The sequence below is a fragment of the Amblyomma mixtum genome, chromosome 10 (assembly GCF_055824585.1).
Source record: "Amblyomma mixtum isolate Tamu chromosome 10, ASM5582458v1, whole genome shotgun sequence".
Lineage (NCBI taxonomy): Eukaryota > Metazoa > Arthropoda > Arachnida > Ixodida > Ixodidae > Amblyomma > Amblyomma mixtum.
In genome coordinates, this window is record NC_143021.1 from 17,008,330 (window position 1) to 17,033,050 (window position 24,721).

The 24,721-nt window shown below is 47.5% G+C and overlaps 2 protein-coding genes across 8 annotated transcripts in view; both read right to left on the reverse strand.

The window, feature by feature from the left end:
* Positions 1-9,609, reverse strand: thoc7 (THO complex subunit 7). Of its 4 annotated transcripts, none has more exons than XM_089563469.1 (7): positions 9,383-9,609; positions 9,198-9,242; positions 8,995-9,118; positions 7,564-7,691; positions 6,855-6,941; positions 5,018-5,212; positions 1-203 (listed from the first exon to the last, which is right to left on the reverse strand). In XM_089563469.1, exons 1-7 carry the CDS (start codon positions 9,399-9,401, stop codon positions 157-159), a joined length of 645 nt encoding a protein of 214 aa, XP_089419595.1. In that variant the 5' UTR covers positions 9,402-9,609; the 3' UTR covers positions 1-156. The 4 variants fall into 4 exon arrangements, with proteins under 4 accessions (XP_089419595.1, XP_089419596.1, XP_089419593.1 ...); XM_089563467.1 differs by lacking the exon at positions 1-203 and adding an exon at positions 850-986; XM_089563470.1 differs by lacking the exon at positions 9,198-9,242.
* Positions 9,610-17,988: 8,379 nt separating this feature from the next.
* Raf (serine/threonine kinase raf oncogene) overlaps positions 17,989-24,721 on the reverse strand; it is a 65,400-nt gene continuing 58,667 nt past the window's right edge. For all 4 annotated transcript variants that reach the window (XM_089562842.1, XM_089562841.1, XM_089562840.1 and 1 more), the window contains 3 exons: positions 23,766-23,897; positions 20,151-20,285; positions 17,989-19,362 (listed from right to left, as the gene is read on the reverse strand). In XM_089562842.1, coding sequence (XP_089418968.1) covers positions 19,183-19,362; positions 20,151-20,285; positions 23,766-23,897 — 447 coding nt within the window. In that variant the 3' untranslated portion in view covers positions 17,989-19,182. The remainder of the gene's footprint in view (positions 19,363-20,150; positions 20,286-23,765; positions 23,898-24,721) is intronic.

Consider the following 24,721-nt stretch of genomic DNA (forward strand, 5'->3'; position numbering starts at 1 on the left):
GCGCATTCTGACTAATGGATTTATTTCCACCACACAAGCCGTAGATCCTTTGATTTCCCCTTCCAACTGAGTTTGCTAGATGCAAATGGTGTTTTGACAAAGTGCAGCAAACAATGATTATTGTGATGAGAGCCCCTTCTCCTCCTCCCCACACTGTCACGTGGTGTCCATGGCTTGGGATTCTGCGTCTGCATTCTCTTCATCTGCAAACCAGAAGTGACTGCTGTCAGCAAACCAGAGCTGCCCCTATAAACTTGAGCGGCTTGTATAATGTTGAGCATACAAGGGAAGGGGAATGAGGGGCTCGTTATAATTATGACAGAAGCCAACAGCCAAAGAAACCAACGGCACAGGGGATTTTTTTTTTATTAATTTATTTATTTTGTGGTGTTGATCAATTTAGAATATTACTGAATACGTCATCGCTTAAAGCTAATTGATTAGAAAAGCAGAAGAAAAAACAACCACATGCCGCCGGTGGGATCCCACCGGCGGCATTGTCGAAAATGAATAGAGTAATGAACTCAAAATTAAAGTAAATGTTGGTTGATATTGCAGTATATTGATAATGGCGTTTTATTTTGCAAAAAGATTGCTTTTTCTTTAATGTTCTTCAAAACAGAGTGCCTTAGTTTTCTGGGGTTTTTTTCGGCTCCTCCTGTATCAGGTTTTCGCAGCTAGGCCGGCCGGCAATGTCGTCTGCTTTCGTCTTTCGGTTTCCGAGTATGCGAAAATGGCACCGCTATCGCCTACTCGCTCGTTTTCTTCGCCCACTGCGGCTTCAAAAACATCTCCTGCTCGCCTGTTCTCCAAGCTGAAGTCTCCGAAAATTTCGAACGACTGCAAGCAGGTTATTGTCAACGTTTACTCTAGCGTAAGGAAGCGCTTACCGGAAGAGATTATGCGTGAAGTTCTCGAAACTGTGGGCGAGATGACCGGGGTGAGCCCTCGGACAGTTGCGAGGTTCAAGAAGGAAGGTCTCTCTACTGGAATAAGATCACCGCAAAAACGACCTAGCAAGGTGACCATATCTAGCTCTCGCAGTGTTAAATATGACAGCTTTGCAGTCAACGCCATCCGACTCAAGTTACATCGTATGTATGCCGTACACTACACTGCCTTTTCCCTTCGAGACAAGTAAACAGCGCTGTGTTTTTCAAAGTAGGAATTTGAGTTTAACAGTTTCGAGTTTCTACCTAATGAATTTTTTAAGAAAAATAAAAAAGTAATAAAAAAAAACCACCCGAGCCGGGAGTCGAACCTAGGTCCTTTGTAAAATGAACACACAGGCGCGCGCTTCGTACCACTCAGCCACGACGCGAGGCGGACGGATACATTTTGCTTGTTTTTTGCAGCGGACTACTTCCGTACCTTTGGCAGCGTTGACAGCTATGTATGAAACGGAGTATAACCTTATGTCACATCTCTGCTTTTCACCGACCAATCCTCCAATCGCTTTTTGCTAACTTCCACTGCAGATTTATTTACATGACCATTGTTATCTTTAAAGCCTAGGGCCTCAGAAAGAGTGACTGTGCCTGCATCGACATCCGGATGGATACCATCACATTTGAGTATGAGGTGTTGAATTGTTTCTACAGATCTACCACACACTGCACATGTGTCATCTTCTTCGTTGAATTTCTTTTTGTAGCTGCACATTCTAAGACACCCGGACCTAGCTTCAAAAAGTAGGGGCACTGCCTCTTGAGTTATCATAGAAAAATTCTTCCCTGATCTGCCTTTTCCAGTATCGATATAGTTCTACACTATGTTTCTTTTCCATTGAATTCATCCAATTTTTAACAAACGCGTTTTCGATCTGTCGTTTATGCTCTTTCTGTCTCCGTCCTCCTGACCGGCATACTTACTGGTTAGTTTTCTAGTTCTTTTCCGCCACTGTGAGTCAACGCTCTTTCTGTATAAGTATTTAAATACCTTAGCTGCCCACCTGTTATCGTCCAATTTCCTCAGGCGTTCTTCATATAGTATTTTACTCTTAGCTTCCCGTGCTTCGAACGATGCCCAGCCCATATCCCTTTGTACTGCCTCGTTAGTGGTTTTGCTGTGGGCACCTAGTGCTAATCTTCCAACAGCTCTCTGATTTACGTCTAATCTCGACTGAACTTCTGCCCTTAAGCACAGAACCGCATTGCCGAAAGTAAGTCCCGGCACCATTATTCCTTTCCAAATACCTCTTAGTACTTCATATTTGTTGTACCCCCATAATGCCCTATGTTTCATTATCCCGGCGTCTCTTCGTCCTTTTGCCCTAAGAGCCTGTTCATGCTTTTCCATGTATATCTGCCCTTCGTTTAGCCATATCCCGAGGTATTTGTATTCGGCCACTTTGGGTATTTCGTGGCCTTGTATTTTAAGCACCTGATCAGTTGTATCGTTAAAAATCATCACACCTGATTTAGTTGCGCTAAAACTGAATCCTAGAGCCTCTCCTTCGCCTCCACAGCAATTAACCAAAGTTTGTAAATCTCGAGGCTGGCATCGCGGCCTCGAGCGCCATCTGTGGGCGGAACCTGGAAGGTCCTGTGTGCGTGCGTGGCCTCCGCGATCAAGCGCCCCGTTACTCGCAACCACAGCTGATGGTGGAGGCCACGACGCATGCATTTTAGAAGGCTATTCCTGAGTGGGTCATGGAAAGTTCGGGTTCGGCCCTCATACGGATGTTTTTTTAAAAATTATTTCCTTCGGGAATACAGGGTGTGGCCCTTACATCCATTTATATGGCAAATGTCATGACAACATTTGTGTCAACCATGCTGGTCTCAAGTCTTTTCCACCAGAATCTGCTCCCAAGTGGCGTCACACAAGTTGCACCCAGTGCAAGATTCTCCAAAGCACTCAAATGCTTTTAGTTTCAGACTACAATTAATGTTCATTTTTCCTGTTGTAATTGCCTTTTTACCTCACAAGCGTTTGTATTTGTAGCCATTGACATCATCTCTGTTCCATTCAAAATATATATCTGCTCAGTCTTTTCAAAGCCAGAGGCGCTGTTTGATCATCATTACATACCCTGATGATACACACATACTGGCGTACATATCCCATGGCAGAGTAATACAGTCAAACCCGGTTATGCCAAACAGCATGACTCACAGCAATTCGTTTGGTATAACTAAACACACTTACAATAAATTTCATTACTGAATTATACCTAATCTCAAATATACGTAGTCAATTATACCTAGTCTACCTAATTTCAAAGGGGCAGATAAGGCTACTTTGACATCATATCTTTTTGCCACGTGTCTTAGGCCATGTGATAAGCGGTGGATGTAGGAAATGACCGCATGCTTCTTCAAGTTCCCTTCAGTGGGGGGTGAACTGCCTTTGACCCGTTTCATTAACTTTATGCATGACTGAACAATGACATTATCACGGTAGCCGCATTTACTAATCTGGAAACTTGGGCTTTGAAACTATCATTGAGAACATGCAGACACGATTTCGCCAGGCTGGATCTGAGACATGAAATAGCTATTCCATTCTTCACCAGTTTAGAATGTTCAGAGCTGTAACTGAGCAGGGGTTTTTTTGACCTAGGGCAATATTTCCAGCAGATCTATTCGGGGTTGAACATATCTGAATATCGGGATTGAACCTCGCACGGTAATTGCGTGAGTAAGCCGTCAGTATCGCTCACGAAAAAGGAAATAGGTTATCTGCGTAAATTTTGAGGTTGTTCAGTCATAACATGGAATCTTAACTGTTTTTATGTGTACCTACCTGTGATATCTTTTCATATTTAAGTGTTTGTTGCCTTCCCATTAAACTAGTTGTGAAAAAGGCGCTTGTCCTGTGGTTTCTTCGCTGTCTTTTGTTTGTTCGCGCCCACAAATTTTCATTATGACAGAATGCAGCTAGCCTTGCTACTACATCGTCATCTTGGCCACGCAACACACTCACCCCAGCACTCGCAGGATCAAGTGACAGAAATCAACAGGTACGGAATTGCGGCACCGTAGCAACGGATGGAACTGCGGAAGCAGCACCCTAGCTGAAGCGCACAATGCGAACAAAGGATGCAAGCAGGATTAAAAAAAAAAGAAAGAAAAAGCTCCACGGCTGGCATGCTGCTGCCAACATCACACAGCCTTTGCAAGCCCCCTAGCACCTGTCGTCAGGTGCCAGTTCAGAGTGGCTGCTCATTTTTCCTAAACCACAATAGGCTTGCAGATGCTTGCACGCAGTTGGTTGCATTGGGGGCAACTACTGAAGAGAAGCAGTTAAATGTAAGGTGGGGTAAAGGCACAGGGTCGGAGGATCACCTGGATCCCCCCGTGGTATTTGCCTATGACCACTAAATAATTTAGGTATTGTATAACTGCGTGTAAGGGCCAGACCCGTGTACAGGCCGATAGAAAGTGCATGCATTAGCTAAAAAAATACAGTCAGTTTTTACAAATCTACTCCAATCTACTCCTTGTTACAAATCTACTCCACCTTGGGGGATTCCCCTAAATATTTGACCAACACTGTACCCACTTCGAGTTATTGATCAATTCGCTCTCGCCCTACCATAAGCTTGCCGTCCCGGTTAGCTCAGTTGATAGAGCGACTGCTCCGGTGAGGCGGTGGTCCCGGGTTCGAACCCAGGACCAGGACGACTTTTTCTTTAACTACGAAGTTTCTGAGAAAGCTGTATAGCTTTCCTCTGTAGCCGCATGGCTGCGCTCGGGTGGATGTCAATGCGATATCCATAATCGTTATACCAAGGTTGGGCTGTATATTTCAAGTCAATAATGACAAAACAGCTTCAAGTGTTTGATACATAGCATAATCCACTCTATATTGGTTTGTCATAATCGGGTTTAACTACCATGTCTTTGTGCCAGTCAATGTAAGGAACCATGTTGGTGATCACCCAATTTTTGAAGTGACATGGTTTATACCGACTGCCTATTGTTTTCAACGAGGCTGTTGAGCGTTCAACAACACAGTTACTGCAGTAGCGGACAAAATTAACAATGGTGTTGAAAGACAAAGGAGAGCTCACCCTTGAGGATGCGGCCCAGCTCGTGCACTGAGCTGAGCAGCACGTGGAACTGCCGCCGCCGGTGCTCGAGGCGTGAGTCGAGGGCCTGCTGCGACTCCTGCAGAGACCGGATCTGCTTCTCGAGGCACTCGAGCTGGGCCAGCATGCCTCGCCTGTCTGGCTGCGTCGCTATCACCTTGGCCAGGGCATCGTACTCTGCACGGAAGAGGGGGACAGAGGTCACCTCGTGCGAGTGCATGGCAGTCATGCCAAGCGAAGCCAAGGCAGCAGTACATCAGTGCACAGTCAGTGTCACACTTGTGTAGGACACTTGAGCAGGGCAGTGTGCAGCAAGCTACAAAAAAAGTGAAATCAGACAGCAGCTTAAAGCTTTCAGGTGACTTGCTCCTGCCCCCCTGGCTTCTACGCCACTGTGGCTCCACTTCTACGCAAGCGCTGCCTCAGGAGCTAGCAGCAGCAGCTAGCCATCGCGTCGTTTGCAAAGATGTGCACTGAAGCGCTCTACAGATGTCTGACATCAGCTGTGGACCAATCAAACAATATTCCTGGGCTTCAAGTTTTCCACATAAACTCTGAGCACGTTAACAATGCATAGCAGGCAGCATCAAGGTGGTCGTAAATTACACATGCATACAAGATGCCAGCTATGACGCAAAGTATGCTGCACAAAGCTACAGTGCTGAATGTGGTACATGAGTAAACCCCCAGTGTTCGGCCAACTCAACCAACATTACCATTACAGTGGACTTGCTTTAAAGCCACATGGTGGGACAATGTAAAACTCGTTTGCTGTAAACATTTGGCTTTTCAGGAGTACCCCGGATCGAACCGGACTGGCCGTGTTTCAATGGATATGAAATGCAAAAGGCGCCCCTGTGCTGTGCGATGTCAGGGCATGTTAAAGATCCACAGGTGGTCGAAATTATTCCCGAGACCTCCACTACCACACTTCTTTCTCTCTTTCTTCTTTCACTCCCACCTTCCTCCCTTCCCTCACAGCACAGTTCAAGTGTCCACTGAGATATGCCAGACAGATACTGCACCATTTCCTTTCCTCAAAAAGAAATTATTATTAAACTAAGATTAATAAGGAAGTTAATGAGATAGAAAAGTCCGCCAGGAAAGTACTATTTGCAGGAATCCCATACAGAACTGGCAATCAACCATTCAGTTGTATAGTGGATTTTGGCTGAAACAGTCCTTCGCTACATAGGAGGTGCTACTCAATGTTTTCAATTAATGACTACCATAAAATTCCAACTGAACGCCTTCACCCACCTTAGGGGTGAAATACTCACCAATAGGCCCCAACCCTGCCCAAACCCTAAATATTGTGTTCGCTTTAACACCTTCGAAAGCTCAGGAAGCTCTTTCAGAAAAAAACTGAAGAGCAATGCAGTCTGCTGCATTAGAGAAATGCGTTTGAACGTCAGGAACTTTTTTTGCAAGTCACCATTGTCTAACATCAGTACACATTCCCAGCACACTTTACCGTCTTAGAAACCACAACACTTCGCTTCGTGCCCCTGGTACCTGAAACTGCGACCAGAGTATCTACGAACACTGGGACAAAGGCCCAATAAAAAAGATGCAGCGATATAACAAACCTTTACCCCAATGACACAGCCAGGCCAACTGATGCAGTGGGCAGAAACATAAAAGCAAAATGGAAATGGGTTACTCTTGTGAACCCACAAAAAAAAGACGGGTGGCTCTATGGCTGGAGTGAAAAAGAAGAGGAAGAGAAAAGCAACCAAAGGTACAAAGCTAGGCTGACAGCAGAAGCAGGAGCACACAACACGTGCAGTCACGAGAAGCCTATTGCACGCAAACTCACCCTGCTTGTTCTTCCGGATGCTCTTGGCTTTCTGCAGTTCCAACTTGTTCTCTACAATCTTCTTCTGGGCATTTGCAATGCCAACTTCTGGGAGATTAAAAAAAAAAAGCGAGTCACCGGAAGCTGTGTGCCACGTGCACCTCAGCTTCTCTCTAACAGCTTTGCCTAGCAATGCCTTTGCTAAATTCTACAATATCCAAGGAAGCTATTACATAGTTCCAGGTACAACACAACAGCAGGCCATGAAATTAGCCAGAACATGAAAGCTGCTTTCTGTGGCTTGAGACCTAACAATGCTGTAGAAAACAGTGCACTCGTCAGTACTACTTCTTGCCCTAGGGCAAGGCGAAGAGTCCAGAGACTTTTCTAATTAACTGCCACTGCCACAATGCACTGCAACAATAGACCAACAGCATAGCCGTAGCCCAGGTGTGCTACAGCTACCGTATTCACTTCTTTCTCACAAGGCACAGCAAAAAGTTGGGAACCCTCTTACTCAATAAAAATGTCTGAATTTATGTTATGCGCTATTTCAAACTGCCCACACATTATAAGCACTGAGCTGAAAGATAAAGAAGTGTGCTTTTGATCCCAAAGTTCTCGCTTCCACTTCAGGCTAACTGAATGCCCCTCGTGTTGTTTCATGCAGCTCAGTGTACAAGAGACAGCCAAATGTTTTGAATTCCTAGTTTAAAACCAACCAGCTCACCAATTTCACTGTACAGCTTTTCATAGTTCTTCATCTCCGCATCGTTCATGGCCAGGACATGCTGGGACTTGGCGATGGAGAACTCACATTGGGCCAGTGTCATCAGCATGCGCTCGTACACCATCCGACTGCACGGGAAAGGTCAGTGTGTGAGAACACTTCCATAGTGCGCACTGCTCTGCTACGATGACGTCTTGCGGAAACTACAAGACCCCGAATGACGCTGTGTGCACAAGAAGCAGCGCCACAAACTATGTGAACGTGAACATGTGGACTCCGCCTTGCAGGTGACGTACAAAAAAAGTAAGATGTCGACTTGAGCACAGACATTTTGTTCCAGCAATAGTGCCAGCAAGTTGCAACGCAAGTGAATCCTGAGGTTCCAGGAAAGCATTTCTGAGAAAGCTGTATAGCCTTCCTTTGTAGCTGTAAGGCTGCGCTCGGGTGGATGCAAATAAGTAATTATTCCCTCATTACAAAGCACACGCAGAGCATTCAATGTGTGAAGGCAGAATAATACATAGCCTTCAATGGCAGTTCTTGCTTATTGCACCTCCCCATGCTCCACCTTATGTACTATCAGCGTCAATTGAAACGCGAACAAGCCAACTGAAACGCGAACAGCCCAACTCGCACATATTATACTAGGGAGGCAAAATACATGAGCAGCTGATTTTCCCATCGAAGCCGAAAAGACCGCTCTTCTGAAATGTTAATAGCCCACGCCTGTATTTCATCTCCAGCCTCTAATATGCTTGATTTTTTGTGCTCGCGTTCCAGTTGTTTTGTTCGCATTTCATTTGACGCTGATAGTACTAAGGCAAAATCATTCACTTTAACTAGTTTTAGGCGATTTTTGTGGCCCACCACAAACAAGCTTAGGCCAATGATTCATTTGGATATAGGTCCACCTGTTTACCATGAAATATTGCCCAAAACTAAGAAGTCGGCCCATACCTGTGTTCAAGCTAGCTGGAACTGTGACTCGAGGAAGAACACCAGTTTGATCGTAAGCAGACAGATGAACGATGAACCCTTACCACATTAAAATTAAACTGCGGTCATTGTTGTGCCATTTGTGCACTCTTCTTTTTTTGCCCCTTAAATTTCCTCTCTTTTCAGGGAGGGCAAACAGTAGTAACAGCGCAATGTGCAATAGTAGCATCACAGTTGAACACTAGGTGTCTATCGAATAAAGCTTTGTTTAAAGTTAGCAGCCTGTTCCGTCTTATCCGCGTCTTTGGTTTTAGGTTCGTGGTGCCGCTCCTGCATGCTTTTGTATGCAACAAGAAATGTGTTATGGGGTTCCATGCACCAAAAGAAAAACAACTTGAAACACTGGTTGCACGACGATAAGGTGTTGCGTTTCCTACTGGTAGCATATGTTCCTTGCTTGGAATATGAGCAGTTATTGTTCAGACAAACACTTACTTCTCTTCTTCGGTGTCATCGTCAGTCATGCACCACTTGAGAAAGACCTTGAGCAGCATGTTCAGTCTCCTGTCGTCGCCCATCCCATCGCCATCGATCAACAGTTTCCTGCGGATGATCTCATCTGCAAAGCACACGCGGGTCATGTCACACGGCCACAGCCAAGCGGGGAGTAATCGACAAGAACTGTGTGTGCGGTATACCCAGAGTTCCTGCAGGGCGGCACGGTCTCTGCAGCGACACGGTCACTTGCGAAACGCAAAATTGGAAAGGAACCAACCCAAACAGTCTATCAGTCTAGGTAATGCAACATTACTGAATGCGCAATGCACACCTAACACGGAGCTATGTTCTAAACGCGGCACACGAGATGAAGCAAGACGCTTACCTTCCGCCACGGGGGTCATGGCTGAGTCCCCGTGCTTTCTAACGCTTTGCGCCAGCACGCTGGCTGAGATTCCCGCGTCCGACAGGACGCGAGATCCCAGTCAAGTGCCCAAAAAGCTCTATTTCTCCACGAACAGTAAGTACTAAGAGCGAAATTAAAGGCGACGTACTACAAGGCAACACACTTTCGAAAACAACGCCATTGGCGTTTGCCGCACGATGTCAACAGCAAAATGGATTGTATTGGATACCATCGGATTATACCGCTTAACGACGGCTGGAGCTGTAAAAAGCTGAAGCTTTTCCGTAAATTTTACCGTGCTTCAATACTTGAAAAGGAGCTTTTACCTATAGAGTCAGTTTTCTGAGAGGAGCTCAGCACAAATCTTACCTTAAACTGTGCTTTGCTGAATACTCCCAACAGACACCAAAAGCGCGCCGTGCCGGTCTATTCTTTCTGCTTCAACAGATTTAGTTTGTTTAATCAGTAAATTAAGTCCAGATTTAATTGCTCTTCAGGAAACGTGGCTCTCTAAAGATTCTAGGTACAATTTACAAAATTATCGTTCTTTCAGGCTTGACCGGCCCTCAAGAGGTGGTGGGTTGTTATTGTTCGTATCCACAAAATTTTGCCACAGGGCAACTGTGTCATTTCAATATATGGACAGGCAGTGCGAAATTCAGGCTCTTGATCTCAATATTCCTGGATATCAGCCACTCACTCTGGCTAATGTATATTTTCCAACAGGTGTGCATGACGTTCGGCCTCTTGACTCGTTTTTGTCTAGTTGCAGGAATCAGGTTTTAATTGTTGGAGACTTCAACTCGCATCATGTTTCGTGGGGGTTTCGTACAGATCGCTGCGGTACGCTCTTATGGGACTGGGCTTGTGTGAATAACCTCATATGTTTAAATTCGGGTCTCCCCACATTTGTCCGTGGTCAGGCTCGCTCAGCGTTAGACTTGTCATTTTCTTCCCCCGGAATAACTGTGTCCTCTTGGGCGCCAGTTGACTGTGCCTCCAATAGTGATCACCTTCCGATCAGCTTCCAAGTTATGTGCCAGTTGACCTCTCCTAACAGCACACGGCGCACATTCATAAATTACGACAGTTTTAAAAATGCCCTCAAAGCAGACCTTCAGGAATTATCTCATTCCAACAGTGGAGATAATGCCATCCGCATTTGTTCAATTTTGGATGGAGCTCGTAAAAAATCGGAGTTCTTGGTTCAGGCACATAAGGGAACATCGCCGTGCCTTTGGTGGAACGCAGAGTGCGCTCGCGATTATAGGCGCCGAAAGGCTGCTTGGAAGAAACTTCTCCATAATCAGTGTCCCAAAAACTGGATCGATTATAAGTTCGTTGCAGCTACGTTTAAGCGCACCGTATCTCGTGCAAAGGAGTTGCACGATACTGAACGCTACGAATTCCTTTCAAAATCTGGTAATAGGCGTACTCTATTCAATTACCTAAAATCCAGGAAACTAATCTCGACCACCATGAACGCTGTCTCCCTAGTTCAGTCACCGGCTGAACTTGCACAGTCCCTGGAAGAGATAGGCAGAGGTCTTGAGCGCCGGTTTACGGCTCTTCTTCCTTCTCAGAGATTTCTTGCCACTTTGGACGATTTCGAGGAGGTCACCCTCACTGAGCTCTCGAACACTGTATCCCGCCTTCCACCCGCGGCCCCTGGCCCTGATGGTGTGACTTCTTCTATGATTAAAATATTGTTCGAGGAATCCCCCACCGACTTACTGGCGCTTATAAATTACTCTCTTAAGGGGCCATGGATTCCAAATGAGTGGCGTTTAGCAAAGATTATCCCGTTGCTTAAAAAGCAGGGAGATGGTTATGTGTTAGACAATATAAGGCCAATTTCTTTAACTTCGAATCTCGTTAAGCTAATTGAGAGGGTGTTGCATGGTAGAATAATGTCTGTTATTTCAGAGGCTGGGTTGTTGAACCCTTGCCAGATTGGTTTCAGACCAGGATGCTCTATATGGTGCGCCCATACCGATCTGGAGAGCCGCATACAGTTAGCTCGGCGCCGAAATCAATACGCAGCGCTTGTTACTTTAGATGTATCTAAAGCCTATGACAGCGTTGAGCACAGGACGCTCTTGCAAAGACTGCAGGCAGTAGGACTTCCGAGATACTTTGTGGCTTGGGTTGCTGAATTCCTTGCTGACAGGGAATTTTACTGCTTTCAGAACGGTGTTTCATCAAGCAAATTTCGACAATCGAGAGGAGTGCCCCAAGGGGCGGTCCTCTCCCCTGTACTTTTTAACATCTTACTCAGCAGTATTCCCTGCAGTCCTCAGGTGGCCACCTATGTGTATGCTGATGACATCGCCTTTTTTGCTTCAGAGAACGACATTTCCTCTTTGTACCAGTCCTTACAGTCCTACCTCAATGTCCTAGACCAATGGTTAGGAGACATTAATCTGTCCCTTAATGTCAATAAATGTGCTTTATTGGTTTTTCCGCTCTCTCGTCCAGTTAATATCTCTATTGTTTACCGGAACCATGTAATTCCTCAAGTGCAAAGTGTCAAATACCTTGGAGTAATTTATGATCCTTCTCTTTCCTGGGCGGCCCATATCGAGCAGATCACTGTGAAAGGAGTCCGAGCAGTCGGTATGCTGCGCAGGCTGAGCAGTGTTCGTTCTGGCATGAGAAGGCACTCACTTCTTATGATTTATAGAATGTACGTCCGTCCAGTCTTAGAGTTCGGCTGTGTTTTATTCTCTGGTGCACCAGCGTATAAACTTCGCCCCTTGATTCTCTTGGAGCGGGAGGCGTTGCGCCTTTGTTTGGGCCTTCCAAAATTTGTGGCGAATTCCGTTTTGTACCTGGAAGCGCGTACTCCATCATTGACTTCTAGATTTAGGCTCTTAACGGTGAAAACGTTCGTAAGAATGTGCGATTCTTCGCTCCATGCCTCCAATTTGATCTTCCTTCGTCAGCCTAGGCTATTTTTCAACGAAACCTGGTCTCGTTTCCGTACCCCTCAGATATGTTTGGTGCAATCCCTCCTGGACCCCTTAAACGTCCGCATTTCGGACATCCGTCCGGTATGCGCCAACTCATCTATTCAGATTTTCTTCGATGACATCTTTCCAAAACATGCAAAGTTAATGCCTTTTCATTTGCTCAGCGGTTTATTGCAGGATTACCTGCTGTGCTTTAAATCTCATGTGCTCATAGCGACAGACGCCTCACAATGTGAAGAAAAGGCCGGAGTTGGCATTTTCTCCATCTCCCTTGACTGGTCATTCTCACTCCGCCTTCCCGATTACACACCTATTTATTTGGCCGAATTTCTAGCAGTAGTCTTAGCGTTGCGCAAATTAAACAGCTCCTTGTCTTCTGTCATAATTATGACAGATTCATTATCGTTGTGTTCCTCTCTCACCGCGCCTACAACATCTCAGGCACTTCGGTTATTCAAATGCTTGGTTCCACCCCACGTGTGTTCATTACGGTTGGTCTGGGTGCCTGGGCACAGAGGAATCCATTTGAATGAGGTTGCTGATACCCTGGCGAAGGCATCTCTTCAAGGCCCAGTCGTATCTGTGCTTCCACCCAGCGCATATATTACCGCGGCCAGGTTTCGCAGGTATCTGCTCTTGAAAGAATTCGCAGCAACAGCTCTGACCTCCTCTCCCGAATTCCGGCATCTCCTTTACCCGTGGTGCAGTAAAGGATGGCGATCACGCAAGCTTGAGGTTTCCTTCACTCGTCTACGTTGTCGCGTGCCTCTTTTAAACTTCTACCTTTATAGATCTGGTCTGGCGGTCTCCCCATTGTGCCCGTTCTGCGGAGAACCCGAAACGATAGATCATTTCTTGTTGACCTGCCGCCGTTTCTCCTCTTTACGGAGCCGCCTGCTGGAGCTTCCGTTACGACAGCTTGGTCTAAGTCTGTCAGCTGGGGTTGCTCTGTCTCTTGGGGCTTCCTCCCTTGGGCACAGCAACTGGAATGTGCTCTCCGCCATGCAAAACTTCCTTACAGACACTAAACGGCTGCCGTCTTAAGCTCTGGTCTTTCTCATGATCAATATTTCTCTGGAATGAAAGCTTTCTGAAACGTGGAATATTTAGCCCCGTTCTCTATTTCAGTCACCGATCTCACAGCATTTGTTTAACCTATTTCAATTACACATTTGAGATCCTTTCATTTATTTCCTAATTGCTATTATTATCATGATTATTTTATTTTTCCCCACAATTATTTTCTTGTTTAACATTTTGTACACCTATCAGTTGCCGCCTGTGTCTTGGCCAATCCCCCGCAGTGGGTATGCGCCATTTTCTAGAGGACAACAACAACAACAACATCATCCGCATGCTGCTTGCATAGTTATTGGATTGGATTGGAGTAAACTTTATTTGTGCCTGCAGTTGGACGCTCGCGCGCCCCGACGAGGGCCTACGTCGTCTACGAGGCTGCCGTTACTCGGCGCGGGTCTCCGCTCGCCGTTGCCGGCTCGCTGGATCCCTGCCTTTCGAGCGCCCCGAGGACCTGCTGGACGGCCCATAGCTGTTGGTCATGGTCGTTGCTCTTCGCGGCTGCCTCCAGCCGCGGCGGGATTGTTCCTGATCTTGCTTCCTTTGGATTTTTGATGCAGTCCCACAGGATGTGCGTGTGATCTGCCGGCTCCCTCCGGCAGACTCTACACGTATCGGTCGGGTAGGTCTCGGGGTACATGCGATGCATCAGTCTCGGGCTCGGTAGCGATCCGGTCTGGAGCTGTCTCAGTAGTACCGCCTCCGCTCGACTCAGCCTCGGGTGCGGGGGTGGGAGAGTCCTGCGAGCCAGGCGGTAGGCCTTCGTGATTTCGCTGTAGTCGGTCATGCGGTCCTTGGCTCCGAACCACGTCGGACGGTCTGTTGCCGGGGCGCGGTTGGTTAGCGCTCGCGCCGCTGCATGTGCCGTCTCATTGTGGTTCGCACTGCGTTCCGACGCGTCGCCCGCGTGCGCCGGAAACCACTTGATTCTTACTCTTCTGTCTTGCAGTTTAGTCGCTCGTAGTACGCGCTCGGCCTCCCTGCAGACTTGGCCTTTGGCGAAGTTTCGCACCGCCTGTCTCGAGTCACTCAGCACCGTGTAGCAGTCTGCGTCGGCAATGGCCAGGGCGATGGCCACCTCCTCCGCTTGTTCCGCTCCGGCGCCTCTCACGCTCGCTGCCGTCTTCGTGGCGCCGGTCGACGCCTCTATGACGACCGCTGCGAAGGCGTTCCGTTGGTATTCGGCCGCGTCCACGTACCGCGCGTGCTCGTCGTTGGCGTGCAGGTCGATGAGAGCCTTGGCCCTCGCCGCTCTTCTTTCCTTGTTATACTCGGGGTTCATGTTCTTGGGTATGGGGTCGATTCTGGTCTGGCGTCGGACCTCTTCGGGGACGGGGAGCTTCGTCTGCGCGTCGTTCGAGTGTCCTATTCCCAGGTCGTCCAGTATCTTCCTCCCGGCTTTGGTCGTGGACAGCCGCTCCAGTTGAGAGGTCCGTTGCGCTTCGGCTATTTCTTCGAGCGTGTTGTGGATCCCGAGTTGTAAGAGGCGGGTCGTGCTCGTGGACTCGAACAGGCCCAGCGCCGCCTTGTACGCTCTCCTGATGATTACATTAATTTTGTTGCGTTCGTGTTGCAGCCATCTATGGTAGGCTGCAACGTACGCGACGTGGCTGATGATGAAGGATTGGACGAGCCTGATTAGGCTCTCCTCTCTCATGCCAGCCTTCCGGGAAGTTACTCTTTTGAGGAGTCGCATAGCGTTGGCCGCTTTTGCCGTGAGACGGCCGATGGTTTCGCCGTTTCTTCCATGCTTTTCGATGACCATGCCTAGGATCCTGATTTTGCTGACCTCGGGGATCACGTTGCCGGATTTGGTTACGATTCTGATTTTTTCGCATTCGCGTTGTCTGCTCTTGCATCTGCCATTGTTGGTAGGTGGGAGTATGAGGAGCTCCGATTTGCTCGGCGAACATCTCAAGCCGGTGCCTTCCAGGTGGTCTTCTATCGCGTCGACGGCTGCTTGCAGAGCGCCCTCGATGTGGGCGTCACTGCCGCCGGTCACCCACAGTGTGATATCGTCCGCGTAGATGGTGTGCCTGACGTCTTCGATGTCCGCGAGCTTCTCGGCCACTCCGATCATTACCAGGTTGAACAGCATCGGCGAAATGACCGATCCCTGCGGTGTGCCGGTGCTCCCGAGCTTCTTCTCTTGCGTTTGTAGGTCGCCTGCTCGTAGCTGGGCGGTCCTGTCCGTGAGGAAGTCCTTGATGTAGTTGTAGGATCTTTCGCCCATGTTGAGCTTAGAGACTTGGGACAGAATCGCCGAGTGTTTCACATTATCAAAGGCGCTCTTTAGGTCGAGACCCAGGATTGCCTTGTTGTCGCGGGCGCTGCCGCCATTGTCTATGATTTGGTATTTGAGCTGCAGCATCGCGTCCTGCGTGCTGAGGTGCTGTCTAAAGCCGATCACCGTGGCCGGATACAGCCCCTCTCGTTCCAGGTAGTCTTGCCACCTGTTGAGCAGGACGTGCTCCAGCACCTTGCCCACGCAGGACGTGAGCGAGATGGGCCGAAGGTTGTCCGTGTCCGGTGGCTTCCCCGGCTTGGGTATCAGGATAGTCTTGGCTGTCTTCCACTGCTTTGGTAGCGCGGCCGCTCTCCAGCACTTGTTGAAGTATTTTGCGAGGTTCTCAATCGAGCCGTCGTCGAGGTTCTTGAGCGCCTTGTTCGTGACGAGGTCCGGGCCAGCTGCCGACCGGCTGTTGAGGGCGTGCAGGGCCGCGCGGACCTCCTCGACGTCGATGTCACGATCGAGCTTCGCGTTGGGTAGGCCGCCGTACGGCGCGTGTTGTTCGGCCCTTGCATAGTTAAAGTTTTTGCGACACTTAGGACAGAAACCTAATTCGAAAGTAGTGACAAATATCTCCAACCTTATCTGTAGTGACTTTCCCATCCAAGCTGCACCAAAAATTACACCAAGACATGCCGAGTTGTTTCGTTACACTCAGTGCTTCGTCATTTTTATAAACCTTGATTAAAACATGGCACACCAGAGACAGTATTGCACTAACAACAGTTTGACTCAAGCTGGCACTGCATGGTGGCGAAGTGCCCGTATTTTCAGACACTACGGGTAGCAAAAAGTAAATGGTACTAAACAATGTCACACAAAATTCTCTGGAGTTTTCCTCTTTGCAGTCCTCAGCAAAGAGTTCCCTGCAGAGAGAATTGTGTAGTGCCAGAATCAGCTGCAAACAGGCCTTTCAGCTGAACTGTTTTTCTTTTTCATACCCTGTACTCTGTTACAAAATTTAATAACAAAATGGTGTTCTCAGGATCCTTTCCACTTCAAACCAACTAGCATAAACCATGATGTTATCTATTGCGAAAGTAGAACAAGATATTAACGCCAAAGCTTTACTGGCATAGCGATGACCTTGGAAGCCAGGGTCATCAGTGCCACAATTTGACCTTCAACTGGTGGAGGATTGGAGGTGTGGCAGCCACGTGACATATCTTCTCTCATTCCCTCCTTTATCCCTTCCGGGTGCTGTTCAGGTGTCCACAGATGCTGCGCCATTTCCTTTCCTCAAAAACAAAAACCAAACAAAACAAGTGGGCTGCTGACATTCATTTGGTTAATAGGCATTGGCCATTGATTTTGACAAAAGTAAAGGCACACAACTGGCTCCTTGGACACCTCAATCTCGCTTTCATGAAGTGGGGCTGGTGTCCACCTGCAAAACCTTGCTTTCACTCAATATTCCCTGCTCACCAATGCTAAACCACCAGCAATTTTTTATGGTGTTCTAAACATCCACCAGTCCAAACTGAATACAGACAGTACAGAATATGTACAGTGGTATAACATTCACTCTTAAGTTAGCATATAACATACTTATCTCCAAAAAGATTTATGCAATGTTCCAGATGGAACTGCGATTAACTTTAGAAACAAGCATAAATATAACATGCAAATAAAACGCGATGCTCATTTCTTCATTTAACAATGCTCAAAGTTACAACTGCTGATCAAATGTAGTACTTGCTTCACACAGTTGATTGAAGATACTAGTGCAGATGCATACTTATGTTGGTGAATCGGTAATGTTACTTTAAAATTAGTCTTGTTTAGTAGACACTTCATAATTTCAAGAAAAAATGACATCATTAATGTGTAATGTTTCAGAAATGTTTGAAGGAAAGGAAAATGACATTAACAGCATTATACTAAAGTTAAGACTCGCAAAACGAAACATAACGCCTAGGTGGCACCTAGGAACAAGGAAGTTCCTTGCATTCTCAATTTTCTCTGCATACCCAAGAGTTGCTAGCAAAATTTCAACAATGACAAGTTGGCAATTCGTAGCCACTGTGTAAATGTCCCCAAGGGCAGTGCCCAAACCAGCATCATACATGCCAATTCTTATGGGCACTGGACAAGACCTGTTCTGCATTTAAAACCACAGGAGTTTGGTTTTCCTCTTGCAGTCTGAAAAGTCAAAATGCTGACCATTTCCCATCGCAGAACGAAACACTGCACTTTGGCCAATGCAGACACAGTTCAGACACAGTTCAGACAGACAAGAGCACCAGTTTTTCTTTGTATTTTTTTTTCTCCTTTATTACATCTCTCTCTCCCACAGAGTTCTTCAGGAGCAGTCCCATAAACAGAACAGGTGCCCTAACATCACAGAAGTTTTCTTTGCTCTATCAGCCACACATTCGTGCCAAACTTCCGCATAACGAACTCCTGGCCAGGCAAGGCCCAAGAAGATAAAACAGTCATTTTCGCCTTTTCCACTGCAAGGCAGTCAGTTTCTCCCTCAGAACAGCACTGCGATTTGCCGCAAAGAACTGCCTTGACAAGAACACTTCTCCGCATCAGTCACCAAAAACAAGCACAACACAGAATGTCACGGGATGAGAAAACAAAATGGAAAAAATGTACAGTACGCATCCCCGGGTGACACAACTCGTTAAAAGTAGTGGTCCTTTTTTTTTCCCCCTCCTCGACTCTCGGAGAGCTTTCGGAAGTCCTTTTTTTTTTCTTTCCTGTTTTTGTTTCTGTCGTCATCTTTCCTCCCCTCAATTTCCCAACCCCGAGTCTCTTGTTATGTTACAACACTCACTGTACACTGATCACAGAGCTAAGTGCCGTGCTTCACCGCACCGACCGTGGCAAGAATGTCCCAGTGCACACCCTCCCGGGCTTGTGCCACCGACCTCCTCCCCTCGCAGAAAGAAAAAGACGGAGTTTCCCGAGGAGTGCGGGACACCGTAATGCAAGCACCGTTCACGGCCACTTCATAGCACACACTCTGGCGCTGTTTTCCACGTGGTCATTCATCCCGCTGCAGCAAAACAGCGTCCTGCAGACATCCGCCTTTCTGCACGTTGCCGGCATGCTGACAAGGCTGCCAGCTAGAGAGCAGGTCCAGTAAACTGGTGAAAACAAAGCAAAACGCCGCCACTGCACACACGCACATACGGAGCCGACTCCACTGCTGCGCATTCATCAACCATCTGCTTTCCTTCCCCCTGTGCAGTAGCACCACCAAGGTTTCCGGTCTCATTACACGTGCATCACATAACGAGGAAAAAAAGGCAGGGAGGGAGTCGAACAGCAGCAGAGGTGGCTGGTTGTCGCAGCCAGCCGATGGTGCTGACTTCAATCTGTTCGTCTTTCTCCGTGTGCGACACACGATGAACAACGCTGTGTGACGAAGCTCTGCGGATGGATCCCAGAGGGATTTGCATTTTGTTGCGTTTCTGCACCGGCGGCTGCGCTCAGAAGTTGCCCGTGGTGGAGAAGAAGGGAAAGGCGCCAAACTGGCTGGGCGTCTTGGGCGAGGCACACACGTAGAGGAAGTCCTCCGACTGCAGGTGCGTCCGGTTCAGGGTCGGCTCCGAGGTGCTCTGGTGGATCTTGGGCAGTGACCGCATCAAGGACTCCAGGGAGGCCAGCATCTGAAGCGGGGCAAAACAACGAGTGACCTCTGTTGAATCGGATGCCGCAACATTTAATGATGGATAATTTCGCCTTCTATTGCTTTTCTGCCCTGGCCAAACATGTTTGATGAGTCTTTCTCGCTCATACTGCCACCGGACAAGAAAGATGGCGAGAAGATGACACAGTGCTGACTGACAATAAGTTGCCTCCTCCCCTTGTTGCTTGTCCTTTCACCCTCTGGTAAAAGTGGATCAACGACAGGAACACTGGGGCCCATTTGCCACCTTTGTTGGTGCATTCCCAGCCAGCTGCTGACTGTGTCCTGGCACAACACTGCGCACCGTGGTGCTGTACTTTGGTTTCCAATCTGAGCTCTCAATCAATGCATCTGGTTAATGTGAGGCTTAAGGGTGGAAGAGGGTCTTAGAAATAAATTTTTATTAATGAAGTCACAACCATGAAGTCTTCAGGGAACATGCATTTGTGCGTGCCCATTCCAAACATGTAATTTAATTTTATGCACAACAAGTCCTTGCGCACTTATGCAATATGTTGGATAACTTTTGCCAAGGGTTTGAAAGAAATTCTACTGCAGAGAACTTGTTAGATTGCATGCCATTGGTTTCTCTCAACATCAAGCTATGCAATAAGGGTGAAATTATCATCCTGCCTCTTGTAGCAGGTGAGTTATAGGATTTTGAAATCATCAGTTTCTTCCCGTTTGTGAAAACACGGCTTCTGGTCCAGGCTGCCGACACCGATGGAACACTGCACGCGAGAGAGACAGTGAGTGTGCCCCCCCCACCTGTCGGAAAAGCGGGCGTTCCTCTCGGTTGAACTTGATGCAGTCCTCGGTGAACCGGATGAGCGCCTTGGGTGTGTCCTTGCGTGCTATGCTCAGGTCGGGGCGCAGCAGACCATGGCCCACCATGAACAGGATCTGCACACCGAGACAGGCATGCCAAATATGGCCAAGTTAATGAAAGTTGGCGCGGTATGCGGTCGCTGGTGAATATTAAAAATCTTTAGAATATTCAGCAATTCTTGATTACTATGAAATTTCTAATACAGTAGAACCCTGCTATAGTAAACTCAGGCAGAGTAAAAACTTGATATACAGTGAAATGTCGTTGATACGTTCCCAGTTCACATGATTTCCCGGTTCGTACGCTCAAAATCACGAACATTAGAAGTGTCCCATAGAGTAACACTACATTTCTGCCGGTTAATACATACCCGGAAAACACGATTTCCCAGCCTCTACATTTAAAATTTCGACAAATCGTGGTTGCATAACGCGATTATTGACCAACCGCACCTGTGTGAACATGCAAGTGGGCTGAACACAAGACAGGAAGCTGAAATGCAGTGGCAGTCAACCGCCGTGGTGGATTCCCTGCTGAGCCTAGATGTAAGGAGGCGAAGCACAACCACCAACAAAAAAAAAAAAAAAAACGGCTCACTAGCACTGAGACAGCAGTTTTTACAGGGACGTGACGTGACATGAAAAGGAGAAACGCTGAAGTTTCTTTGTGGAGCATAAGGGCAAGGGGGCAAAGCATCTATGAACTACAACGATACAAAAGGGCTGGGCCTGGGGAAATCAGATTAAAAAGCAGAAACACTGCAAAAATCAACCACCGTGATGGCTTCCCCGCAGTACTTAGGTGCTAAGGGGTGAAGCATCTGAAAGCGATGAAGAGGTTTTGGTTACTTATCATTGCCGTCGACGGACTGGATGCGTCACGAAGTTCCTTCCGCGCTTAAGACAGCACAAACGTGGGCCAAACACTGCAAGTACTAGATGAAGTCCTGTTCAGATCTTGTGCCAAGAAATGCTAATCAAAATTTTTATGAAGTGATATTGTCAGTGAATGTCTTTGAACCTCTTTCAATGGTTACATTTCTCAAAATTAGGCGGTTTGGGTCACATGTTTTCCCGGATAATACTTTTTCCCGAATTTTTTTTAATACATATCAACGAGGTTTTGCTGTAGAACTATGGTCCCAATTTGCCTTCCAGAGACGACTGTGCATTTTTTTTGTTTATAGTAAAGAATTTTTTACAAGAAACAGCTATAGTCAAGAGCGTCTAGCAGCGGTGACGTACTTCCCGCAGAACGATAACATCACGGCACGCGCGAAGTCGAGGATCACGAGGCTAACGCTCGGCAGCAAATATATACCGAAAACGATAAAACGGCGCTTTTTTGAGATAGCTTCACCACTAAGCTCACGAGGCCGAGGAGAAGCCAACTTTTCGAAGGCCTTGGGGCCATGAGGCAAAGTGCACAGCATGCATGGAAAAATGAAAGAAAGTAACGCTGGCTATGAATGTAGAAAGAATGCAGCGCAGTTCACTGAGAAAGGAAAGCTAGTAAAAAGTGCAGCGAACGGTAGAACAGGTAAAAAAGGGCGAATGTTCGCAGCACAGCAGCGGTGGAACTGTGTGGGCAGTTTTGCTGTGCTTGAGCTGTGTCGCATACCTCTCTTAACTATTGCCTCTTAAATGACGCTGAGGCTGAGGAAGACAATGATGTGTTCATGCAAAGCTTTGGTTCTTATATGGGATCAATTTGGCACTATATTCGTAGCCATGTTGTATTCGTGCAAATGCAGCACTTCATGAGACGTAAATGAAATTAAAAACGTGATAACATAAAATGTGATAACAGAAAATAAATCACATAAAGGGTCGATAAGAGCAAGATGAAAGTTATTTCCGAGTTTTTTTTTACAAGCCAACACTTTGTATTCAGCCGCCGTGGTGGCTCAGCGGTTATGGTGCTCGGCTGCTGACCCGAAAGACGCGGGTTCGATCCCGGCTGCGGCGGCTAGAATTTCTTTGGAGGAGAAATTCTAGAGGCCCGTGTACTGTGCGATGTCAGTGCACGTTAAAGAACCCCAGGTGGTCGAAATTTCCGGAGCCCTCCACTACGGCGTCTCTCATAGCCTTAGTTGCTTTGGGACGTTAAACCCCATAAACCAAACCAAACTTTGTATTCAGTAATTAGCCAAAGAGCATACTGAGGGCCATGCCATCACCAACAACTGATATACCGTATTTACTCGCATAATAGGCGCACTTTTTTTCCAGAAAATCCGGCTCAAAGTTCGGGGTGCGCCTATTACGCGGGGTAAAATTTCCGGAAACTTTTCGACTCGCAAAATTGAACATACCGCATAAACGCACTCGTGTAGGGGCCGCACCCCCATTTTCCCCGAAGAAAATATTAAAAAAAAAAAAACGTGTAAGGGCCGCACCGAAACTTTCCACAACCCACGCGGGAATTGCCTTTGAAATGCACGCGTCGAGGCCTCCGCGATCAGCTCCGGCTGCGCGCAACGGGCGCTTGATCGCGGAGGCCGCACACGCGCAAAGGAGCTTCCAGACGCCGCCCACGAAGGGCGCCCAAGGCCAAGCTTATCATCATCATCAATGTTTTCTTCCGCCGCGAGCGTTCACTATCTAATCGCCATCAGCATCACCAGCTCCAGTTTTTTTTGTTGTTGTTGTTGTTGCTATAAAGTGCCGGGATCTGCGGTAGCGGGTAGTTCATCGAGGTTTGTGGCTTTGCCGCCGAGCGTTGCTGTTTCAGCTCGACGGGCAAGCACCTTAATAGCTACACGGCTGGGAGTTTGCTCTCGAACACGGCAGGCAAGCGTGCGGCAGGTCGGAAACTCGACGTGGCCGAGAAGTGCGGCAGTTGCGCCTGTGGCGTGCCTAAATTTTCGTACGTGACTCCAGGCGCCGAGGTTTTCGCGGGCCTAAGTCGGGAACGTTTCGGGCTGGAGATGAAACTTTCCAAACAGACGTTTAAAGTGAGCATCCCTGAAAACTGAGTGCGGCTGTTCTATGCGATGTCGTTGTACGTGCTGTGGGTCCGCAGCAGCTGCGACGGCAGCAGCACTAGTGTGGACCAGTAGTCAGTTCAGCAAAAACTTTGTTAAAATAAAGATTGGGGGTGGGGGGCGGCGAGGTGTCGGCTTGCAATCGTATTGATCACAGTGCCAAGTTCGGGGTGCGCCTATTATGCGCGGAAATAAAAAAATCTGATTTTTCGCGACCAAACTAGGGGTGCACCTATTATGCGAGTGCGCCTATTATGCGAGTAAATACGGTAATAAAGAACGTGATGTAGTAAAGATTTTTGCCGGTCCGAGTGATTTTACTATAGAGCGGTTCTACTGTATTAGCACACTGCTAGTTTTCTTTAATGGGCAGTCTTTGCTGCAACCATGCAAAAGCAACTCTGACTCGGGAGACTTTCAGGGTATCCAGGAGAGTATGCCAGGAGTGGAAGCGCCACACTTTCCACCACCAAATGTTCCACTCAGTATGCAGGGACACACAAGAACCCTTTTCCCACGGCCTGCAACTCTTGACAGAGGAGAGCGGGATTCGGTGAGTGCTCCGCACCTGGTCTTTGTTGTTGATGTGCGCGTAGGGGAGTTGCCCCGTGATGAGCTCGTAGAGGACGATGCCGAAGGCGTAGACATCCGACTGGAACGAGTACGGGTTCGGGTCCTTCATGCGGATCACCTCCGGGGCCTGCACAGCACATCAGCAAAGTAAGGAGCAGTCAGGGGGGGCTCAGGGCAGAAGAATGGAGCGTCCTCTCAACTTCAACATTCATTGTAATCCATGTACCATGCATGAATCTCATCACAAGATCCCTCAGGCAGCATGGCAGAAAGAGGACATCATTAATTCAGCACGTATAAGCGCTGTCGAATCAGCCACCATGCAACCAGAAAAATGGGTCCCCAAGCAAGGAGTGCTCAAGACTGTTCACTGAATGTCCCAAAGTTAGTGTTGCAAGAAATAAAAACAAACAAACAAATAAAACAGAAAAAAAGGAATGCGCTCATGTGGGCTGCTGGGTAGAATTCTGCTGACAGCACATGGGTAAGACTACAGTGACACCCCGCTACAACCAAATTTTTGCCACAGCATTTTTTGGGATTCTCTGTCAGCAAACCATATAAAGCAACTGCAGGTTGTGACAACCTGCAGTCAACAACAAGGACTAGGTTCTTGACGAGTGAGTGAAGTGGAAATTCAGGCCCGCTGGTACAGCATGGCAAAACAGCGCAGGCACGAAACAGGGTAAGAATGGACACAAAAGGAATGCTCTGCTTGCACCCGTCCTTAATTCGTCCCATTCCTGTGCTGTTTCATACTTACTTAGAAGTAAAACCCTCCTTATCCTTGGAAATGAAAAAAAGAAGAAAGAAAATAACAACAATAACCAGCTACTTAGAGAGAAAACCCACCAATGAATTTCACTACCAGTGCTGCAGTCAGTGATGAACAATGATGAATTACTTTGGTCGCCAATATCAGAGAGAGAGAGAGAGACAGAGAGAGAGACA